Here is a 9,493-nt window from a genome sequence, read left to right on the forward strand (position 1 = left end):
CCAAAAACACAAATACAAACCCAAACAAAAAAAACACAAACAAAAACGAAAAAAGAAAGAACAAAAACGAACCAAATTAAAACGCAACCACTAACGCAAACCCACCTAAACACAAAGAAAACACTAACGCGAACATAAACGCCCGGGGCGGAATCACCTGTTTTAGCTTAATGAACGACTATAGTACCCCAACTTATTCACAGTCTTTTGCACTCACTTAAACGAACGCGCCTGTTTCAATTTAATAAACAATTTTAATACTCCAAGCTTATCCGTAAAATACCTACAACATTTGCACTTGATCAATCCCCCGCTAATTATGTAATTATTTTTTTTCCCAACACCAAAACAAAGTAATTAAAAAGTAAATTATTTTCACGGAATGCAATGGTTTTATAAAGGGAAGTATTGTGTTTTTCCCTAATTTATCAAAGGGAAGTAAGTGCAATAGGACTAAATAAAGACATAATTAGAATTTTTGTAAAAGATGATATTTTTTTTAAAACTTGTGTTTAATGAACATGCCGACAATTATTACTATAATTTGAAAAATGAAAATTATTTCCCAACACTTTCAATAGTAATTTTTTAGCTCATAAATTTAGACAAATGCGCACGCTAATTTTCTAACTTTTAAATTCGTACAATTCCAACGATATACAAATGCATTACATACAGAACTGAGCTTTATATATTAGATTCACATATACACACACTTACACACACACACTTAAACACATACTCACACATACCCCCCCCCCCCCATAGACCCCTCGGTATATAGAAAAAGTATGAGGGGGGGGGGGGTTGCAAATCGAAAGTTTGAGGGGGGGGGGTGCAAATCGAAAGTTTGAGGGGGGGGGTGCAAATCGAAAGTTTGAGGGGGGGGGGGGTGCAAATCGAAAGTTTGAGGGGGGGGGGGGGGTGCAAATCGAAAGTTTGAGGGGGGGGGGGTGCAAATCGAAAGTTTGTCCCCGGGTAAAAATTGGCCCCCCCTTGAGACGATCCTGGCTACGCCACTGCACACACATTCACGCAGATACACACTCACACATCCACACACATCCACACACACATTACTGTACTGACGGCATTGTCCCATCAACAGACGGCATAGTTTCGCGTGAGACCCACTTGATTCCTAACTTCAAAAGTCCCGTGTTCGGAACCCGGACAGACGAGGTGAGTAAGCTGGTGACTGCAATCCATCAAACAAATAATTCAAATAGCACATTGACATGTTTACAATTTTGCTAACTTTTTTGGTTTCGGTTCATGTCTGTAACTATCCAAATGATATTCATGTAATTTTTTATCTTGAAAACAAAAGTTTTTTTTTTTTTTTTTAATCCATCAAATAACCGATGTATGGCAAATTGTTCATGGGGTAGACATGGGCAATGGAAGCATACACAGAAAGAAAGGTATGCTGAGGTCGGAGTAAACGGCCTGTATACCGCATAACTTTTTGCTTTAATGTTGTTGCTGGAAATTAAGGGGGAATCGGTAGTAAAAACGCGTTTGTTACAAATTATCAGATGAACGCTTTTTTTGGAAATTGTATTAACTTTAAAATACTTTAAAAGTTATAACATTGTTTTTTTTTTTGGGGGGGGGGGGGGGGGCAATTTATAAAATTTTGGGTAGTTTGGGGTCACAATGAACATTTTTAGGTACACAGTATAATCACAATAAATGCATAAGTCGTGGATACCAAGAAAGTGAATTTTCACGTTCAGAGTTTCTTCCAGGCATCTCCTCCCCCCCCCCCCCCCCCGAAAAATTTTTACCGCCCCCCCCCCCCCCCCCGCGAACGAAATGAAATTTATATAATTTATATAGCAAATATATACTTTAAACAGTGTCCCGCCCCCCCAGAAGAAAGTCTACCGCCCCCCCCGAAAATTTCAAGTGCCCTCCCGGAGAAAAAAGTCTGGAAGAAACACTGTTCACGTTGTTAGTAGACTTAGTAATAGAATGAAGGAAATTTTGTTATCTTACAAAATGAATGCGTAGTGAAATTTTAAAAATATTTTAATATATAATTTTTTTTTGAAAACAATTCTAAAACTTTCACAATTTTTTAAACAACCGAATTTCAGCCAAACCAGTTTTACTACGAAGATGAAGGTAGATCTAAATGCAGATGATGATATTGTGTTGTAAAGAAAAAGAAGTTGATTCATGTAGGCCTATTTTGTTAGGGAGAAAATTCCGAATTTCGAAATTTACATGCGTGGCTTGCTTCAGTACCCAAACTTATTTTCTCCAGAAACTTCTCTAAAACTATAATAATAACAAACAAGGCCCCTGCTTTCAACGTAAACGACAATTTAAAATGTGTCTTCTTTCTTCTGATCTATATTTAACTCCATGCTGCTATTCTGATAACTGTATACAAAGCACATATCTATTTTTAGCAGCATCACGATACACAGACGCCAATTTTAGAAACGATCGTACTACGCACAACAATCCGTGACGTCACATCGATGCTAAAGCGTGCATGTTTACATTGAATTTTTTATTATTTTTTTACAATGCCGCAGGGCTGAACAATATGTCAACTGGGGCTATCAATTTCTCAGCAGGCGATGCCGCCACAGCGCAGGACTGGGGGGAAGTGGGAGGTGGGGTGAACTACGTCACACGAGGAGCTCCTGCATGTAGGCTGACGTCACAAGGGGACGAGAATTGCGTCATATTTTTGGGGGATATTTTTGGAAGAGATAATGTTGCATTTTTTTTGCGGGGGTTTCTGTTTTGGGCTTTATGGGGGGAAATGCAACCAAAATATTTTGAGTTGTGTTGGATTTTCTACACCCACGTGTTCGTAAATAGCAGACGCCGATAAGGATATTTTGATAAGCTTTAAGTTAGATGTGTTATGAATGGGGGACATGAATTTTTCTCGTGGATAGATTTTATAACAGATTTAAAGTAAAAGACCCCCCCCTCCCCCTCACTCCTAAAACCGAAGATTAATAATTGAAACTTAATTTTAACCTAATGTACGGATTCTTTTAGAATAATAATTAGTTTAGTAACAAAGTTTAGATTTGAAATCGGATACGCTTTAGGGCATCAATATGGCTGCCATCGTTAATATAAAACTTTTTTTTTCGACCCACGTAACTCAACAAATGTTGAGACGTTTTCCAACCTTAACGATAAGGCCTATAGGAAGACTTTTAGGTAAGCTGAACACTACGCTTATATAGAGACTTAATGATAGGTACATATTTAGACAGGCGTTTCATTTTAAGTGATCTAATCTATTAGTAATGTATGGGTCTTGCTTATCTGTAGGACTATACATACACAACGCCCATTATGACCTTAGCCACCGGGGGAAGGGGGGGGGTGCGGTATTCCCGCTGACGGCGCACTAATTGAAACCACGCGGTGATCCGATTAAGCGGACACTGACCCCACGGGTCGACCAGGGGTTTAAGCCCGACCGACGTCTGCCCGTACAAAAGTTCAGCACTGATCCTGTCCTAAAGCCCGCGTTTTGTAATCGGCTGGAAGGGTGTACTTGGCCGTGATATAAATACAACATTGAGATCTGGTGAGAAAATGGTGCAAACCTGAGTATGTTGGTAATCGATACAAATCCTCCATATTATGTTATATTAATAGTTAAAATAGCCCAAGTTTGCGATCGTCTACTTGATTTTACATATTCTTTCTATAAAAGAAACGCAATTAGGAGGGTGGTGGGAGCAGAGTTTCTTCCAGGCATCTCTTCTCTGCCTCCCCCCCTCCCCGAAAAAGTCTACTGCCCCCCCCCCCGAACGAGATGGATTTTATATAGTAAACATACACTTTTACTATTGTCCGCCCCCCCCCCCCCCCGAAAAATGTCGACCGCCACCTCCCCCCCCCCCCCCAAAAAAAAAATCAAGTGCCCCCTCCCCCGGAGAAAAAAGTCTGGAAGAAACACTGGGGGGGGGGGGGAGCTTCGAGAGGTGGTGTGCGGGGTTAAAATACAGCTTTTTATGTGCGGATTTAAGCATTTCTATACTATTCATCTAACTGTTCCATTAACATCGGCATACAGGGTAGTAGTGTAGCCAGCACTATGCCCATCCGTCCTTTGTTTTCCAAACGTGAGTCAGGTACCCAAATAAACTTGGTGGACTCAAGGACGTCCTACAGACTCGTGACAGGGATCCGATCTGGAGACTTTGGGATTAGCAGTCTAGCGCTCTACTTCTAGGCCACAGCATCCCCTGTAGTACACTATTAAATGTCAGTAAATGTTTCCAATTATTGTAGTTATAGTAACATTAAATTATAATGAACGGTTTTATCAATCCTTGACCAGCAGTTAAAAAAAAACAACTTACTGGAGAAATTGCGCAGCGTAAAGTAATGTAAATTCAAAATTTAATTTTCCTATTTTTTCCTAAGCGTAGAATTTTCTTGGAGCTTAAGTTTCCGTTAGTATTTTTTCGTTTGCGCAATTTTATCACTGCGCATTTTCAAATTGCGCAATTTCGGTCGCTCATATTATCATTGCGCAATAATTTTCATCGCGCATTTTATTGTTGTTGCTGTTGAGATTTTGAAGCATTTAGTAATAAATATTCAAATTTGTTAAATTACGCTCTACAACGAAAATACGCGACTTCCAACTTCGTACAACTGGAGAGAAATGTGAACTCTACTCACTATACAAACCAACAACAAGGAAAAAACCACATAATTGGCTAAGGAATCGCTGACCCCTTTCTAGTAATTATCGTTGATTAGTATTGAGAAATAGGCCTAGTTTTTTAATCAACACATTTAAAATGAACTTGATAATTAACTACGTCTTTTACGTACAACACCCTTTAATTAAAAAAAAATTAAAAAATCCTTCAGTTTTAATGACATAACTCATTATCTCGCTCGTGATTAGCAGAGTGACCTTTCCTGCGGCCGCCATTTCCCCACTTCCTGTACCGGTGCTAGAGATCTGGGAGCAAAGGACCGATAACCCCGCCTGTCCGACACGACAAACTGGCCAGCGGCTGGTTGCAATAATAGAATAACGGAGGAGACATCCTGGCAAGTCAAGACGCCCACGAGAGTACCATGTCACGATAGAGGGCTGGTTGGAGCAGGCACAGATATCTCCACAGGAAGGTCTGGAATCTCAATGGGGATTAGTATAATGGTGGTGAAGTGGGTGTGTGCAGTGTATCTTCCAGACTTTTTTCTCCGGGGGGGGGGGGGGACCTCATTTTTTTTTAAGGGGGGCGGACTAAAATTTCCGGAGGGGGGGGGGGGAGCACTTCAATTTTTTTTTGTTGAGGGGGGGCAAAGAGATGACTGGAAGAAGCTCTGGGTGTGTGTGTGTGTGGGGGGGGGGGGGGGGGGTGGAGGAAGGTATGGTGTGCTTATGGGAGGGGGAGATGGTGGAATGTTGTGGTGTGCATGGGGACGGGGTTGAGGGTGGAGTGGTGTGCGCAGGGTGAGGGTGATAGGCTAACCTTATCGTTACAAAAGGTTATGAGTTTTAAGTTAGCGTTATGGGTTAAAATTTAAGGTTATAGTTTATGGTTATAGTTAAGGGCTCGTCAATTGACAGTTTATTTCATCAGTTAACGGGGTCAATAAAGTCCAACTTTTGAGGCGTAGTTCCTGTACGCTACACATCAAGGTCAAATACAGTCGTAGTTTAAAACTAATAAACAAAGCCAACTTGGCATACAAGCACGCTCTCAAGCGTGACAAAAATATAATTCACACTTTTTTTGTTTTCCTGTTGGTTCTCGTGAGTTGTGTTTACTTCGACAAGGGCCATAATCGCAATTCAAGGGCGATAATTTTAAATCAAGGACGATAATTTAAAAATCAAGTGTAATGAGGTGAAATATAGACACGAATTAAAGTTTAAATTTAAACTAGACTTATCCAGGATCCAGGGTTCACAAAAATAAAATTTGACATGAGTTAAGTGTATTATTTTTATGCACGTATTTTTAAATAGATTTAGGCGGATGAAAATTTAATAAAAAAAAAATTGAAATGGAAAAAAATAAATAATCCGCTTCCCACTCACTTTTCAGGAAGCATAAGGGGGGGGGGGGGGGGAGGTCATTAAATAATCGTACATAGTATCTGTCACAGCCCTTTTATATGACTGGGTTCATGGCACAAACTAAAGGCAAATACAAACCACATTATTGGTGATTTTACAGTCTTTTATTGATATCAGATATATAGCGGCTACACTACTAGAACCACGACTTCAGTTTCGTCATCTCCTCGCAATCTATCTACCTCTCTCTGCTTCCTTTCCTTAGCGCATGCGCACACCCATCCTATATTTTATATTCATATCGCCTTTTTAAGATACACACTCGAAACATACATTCATCTACATTTAACTGTTACAGTATCACGAAATTTAACTTTAAAAGATCAACCAGAGAATAGCCACTGGTCCTACTTGTTGTCCCACTTGGATAGAAGCAAGAAGTTTTCAGAAAAACCGGAAATTGAGCTTGTTTCTCTATTTTCTCCTGTGGTCACCCATCTTTGTTATGCTAGTTTTTCCGACCGCTTCCAGTGGTGACTCGCCTGCTCCCAGTGGTGACCCCCCTGCTCCCAGTGGTGACCCCCCTGCTTCCAGTGGTGACCCGCCTTCTCCCAGTGGTGACCCCCCTGCTTCCAGTGGTGACCCCACTGCTCCCAGTGGTGACCCCCCTGCTTCCAGTGGTGACCCGCCTGCTCCCAGTGGTGACCCCCCTGCTTCCAGTGGTGACCCCACTGCTCCCAGTGGTGACCCCACTGCTCCCAGTGGTGACCCCCCTGCTTCCAGTGGTGACCCGCCTGCTCCCAGTGGTGACCCCCCTGCTTCCAGTGGTGACCCCACTGCTCCCAGTGGTGACCCCACTGCTCCCAGTGGTGACCCCCCTGCTTCCAGTGGTGACCCGCCTGCTCCCAGTGGTGACCCCCCTGCTTCCAGTGGTGACCCCACTGCTCCCAGTGGTGACCCGCCCGCCTTCTCCCAGTGGTGACCCGCCTTCTCCCAGTGGTGACCCGCCTTCTCCCAGTGGTGACCCCCCTGCTTCCAGTGGTGACCCGCCTTCTCCCAGTGGTGACCCCCCTGCTTCCAGTGGTGACCCGCCATCTCCCAGTGGTGACCCCCCTGCTTCCAGTGGTGACCCGCCTTCTCCCAGTGGTGACCCGCCTTCTCCCAGTGGTGACCCGCCTTCTCCCAGTGGTGACCCGCCTTCTCCCAGTGGTGACCCGCCTTCTCCCAGTGGTGACCCGCCTTCTCCCAGTGGTGACCCGCCCGCCTTCTCCCAGTGGTGACCCGCCTTCTCCCAGTGGTGACCCGCCCGCCTTCTCCCAGTGGTGACCCGCCCGCCTTCTCCCAGTGGTGACCCGCCCGCCTTCTCCCAGTGGTGACCCGCCTTCTCCCAGTGGTGACCCCCCTGCTTCCAGTGGTGACCCGCCTTCTCCCAGTGGTGACCCGCCTTCTCCCAGTGGTGACCCGCCTTCTCCCAGTGGTGACCCGCCTTCTCCCAGTGGTGACCCGCCTTCTCCCAGTGGTGACCCGCCTTCTCCCAGTGGTGACCCGCCCGCCTTCTCCCAGTGGTGACCCGCCTTCTCCCAGTGGTGACCCGCCCGCCTTCTCCCAGTGGTGACCCGCCCGCCTTCTCCCAGTGGTGACCCGCCCGCCTTCTCCCAGTGGTGACCCGCCTTCTCCCAGTGGTGACCCGCCCGCCTTCTCCCAGTGGTGACCCGCCTTCTCCCAGTGGTGACCCCCCTGCTTCCAGTGGTGACCCGCCTGCTCCCAGTGGTGACCCCCCTGCTTCCAGTGGTGACCCCACTGCTCCCAGTGGTGACCCCACTGCTCCCAGTGGTGACCCCCCTGCTTCCAGTGGTGACCCGCCTTCTCCCAGTGGTGACCCGCCTTCTCCCAGTGGTGACCCGCCTTCTCCCAGTGGTGACCCGCCCGCCTTCTCCCAGTGGTGACCCGCCTTCTCCCAGTGGTGACCCGCCCGCCTTCTCCCAGTGGTGACCCGCCTTCTCCCAGTGGTGACCCGCCCGCCTTCTCCCAGTGGTGACCCGCCCGCCTTCTCCCAGTGGTGACCCGCCTTCTCCCAGTGGTGACCCCCCTGCTTCCAGTGGTGACCCGCCTTCTCCCAGTGGTGACCCGCCTTCTCCCAGTGGTGACCCGCCTTCTCCCAGTGGTGACCCGCCTTCTCCCAGTGGTGACCCGCCTTCTCCCAGTGGTGACCCGCCTTCTCCCAGTGGTGACCCGCCCGCCTTCTCCCAGTGGTGACCCGCCTTCTCCCAGTGGTGACCCGCCCGCCTTCTCCCAGTGGTGACCCGCCCGCCTTCTCCCAGTGGTGACCCGCCCGCCTTCTCCCAGTGGTGACCCGCCCGCCTTCTCCCAGTGGTGACCCGCCCGCCTTCTCCCAGTGGTGACCCGCCTTCTCCCAGTGGTGACCCCCCTGCTTCCAGTGGTGACCCGCCTTCTCCCAGTGGTGACCCGCCTTCTCCCAGTGGTGACCCGCCTTCTCCCAGTGGTGACCCGCCTTCTCCCAGTGGTGACCCGCCTTCTCCCAGTGGTGACCCGCCTTCTCCCAGTGGTGACCCGCCCGCCTTCTCCCAGTGGTGACCCGCCTTCTCCCAGTGGTGACCCGCCCGCCTTCTCCCAGTGGTGACCCGCCTTCTCCCAGTGGTGACCCGCCCGCCTTCTCCCAGTGGTGACCCGCCCGCCTTCTCCCAGTGGTGACCCGCCTTCTCCCAGTGGTGACCCCCCTGCTTCCAGTGGTGACCCGCCTTCTCCCAGTGGTGACCCCACTGCTCCCAGTGGTGACCCCCCTGCTTCCAGTGGTGAGCCGCCTGCTTCCAGTGGTGACCCGCCTGCTCCCAGTGGTAGCCCATCTGTGTTGTGTCATCTTCCAGGTCACGTCTGCGTCATTTTTTGGTCTGTTTCTTTTTATTTAACCCTGGAAATTCCAGAAGAAGGCATGTCTGGGAAATATTGTTACGTGATGTATATTTAACGAGTGGCACTTAGGTTGGAAGGGGTTACGTGTAGGCTATAAGTGCGCACACAATACAAACCTCAACACCATATGTTCTGGCTAAAAATGTGTTAATTAAATTGCTATTATGTGTCTTTGGGAGCACACCACACACACACCACGTCATATTCACCACATACACAACACACTACATTCACCCAACGTTACATATACCACGTCACATACACCACACATCATACACCACACACACCACACATAAGACACCACACATAACACACCACAAACACCACACACCACACACACCACACATAACACCACACACACCACACATCACATACACCACACACTACACACACCACATACAACATTCAGTAGCATAGCGAGGGGGGAGCGGGTGGGGGAACATATGACCCCGACGCCGGCCTTAGGGGGCGCCAAAATGGGTGCAAATCGAAAGTTTGAGAGGGGGGGGAGGGTGCAAATCGAAATCT

At 47.4% G+C, this 9,493-nt stretch overlaps 1 protein-coding gene across 1 annotated transcript; it reads right to left on the reverse strand.

The window, feature by feature from the left end:
- Positions 1-6,542: 6,542 nt before the first annotated feature.
- LOC131940603 (suprabasin-like) lies at positions 6,543-8,912 on the reverse strand. Its single transcript, XM_059299310.1, has one exon. The coding sequence runs from the start codon at positions 8,910-8,912 to the stop codon at positions 6,543-6,545; it is 2,370 nt and encodes a 789-aa protein (XP_059155293.1).
- Positions 8,913-9,493: the final 581 nt, after the last annotated feature.

Source organism: Physella acuta, unplaced genomic scaffold, assembly GCF_028476545.2.
Source record: "Physella acuta isolate Inbredline_101_S28 unplaced genomic scaffold, ASM2847654v3 ptg000323l, whole genome shotgun sequence".
NCBI lineage: Eukaryota > Metazoa > Mollusca > Gastropoda > Physidae > Physella > Physella acuta.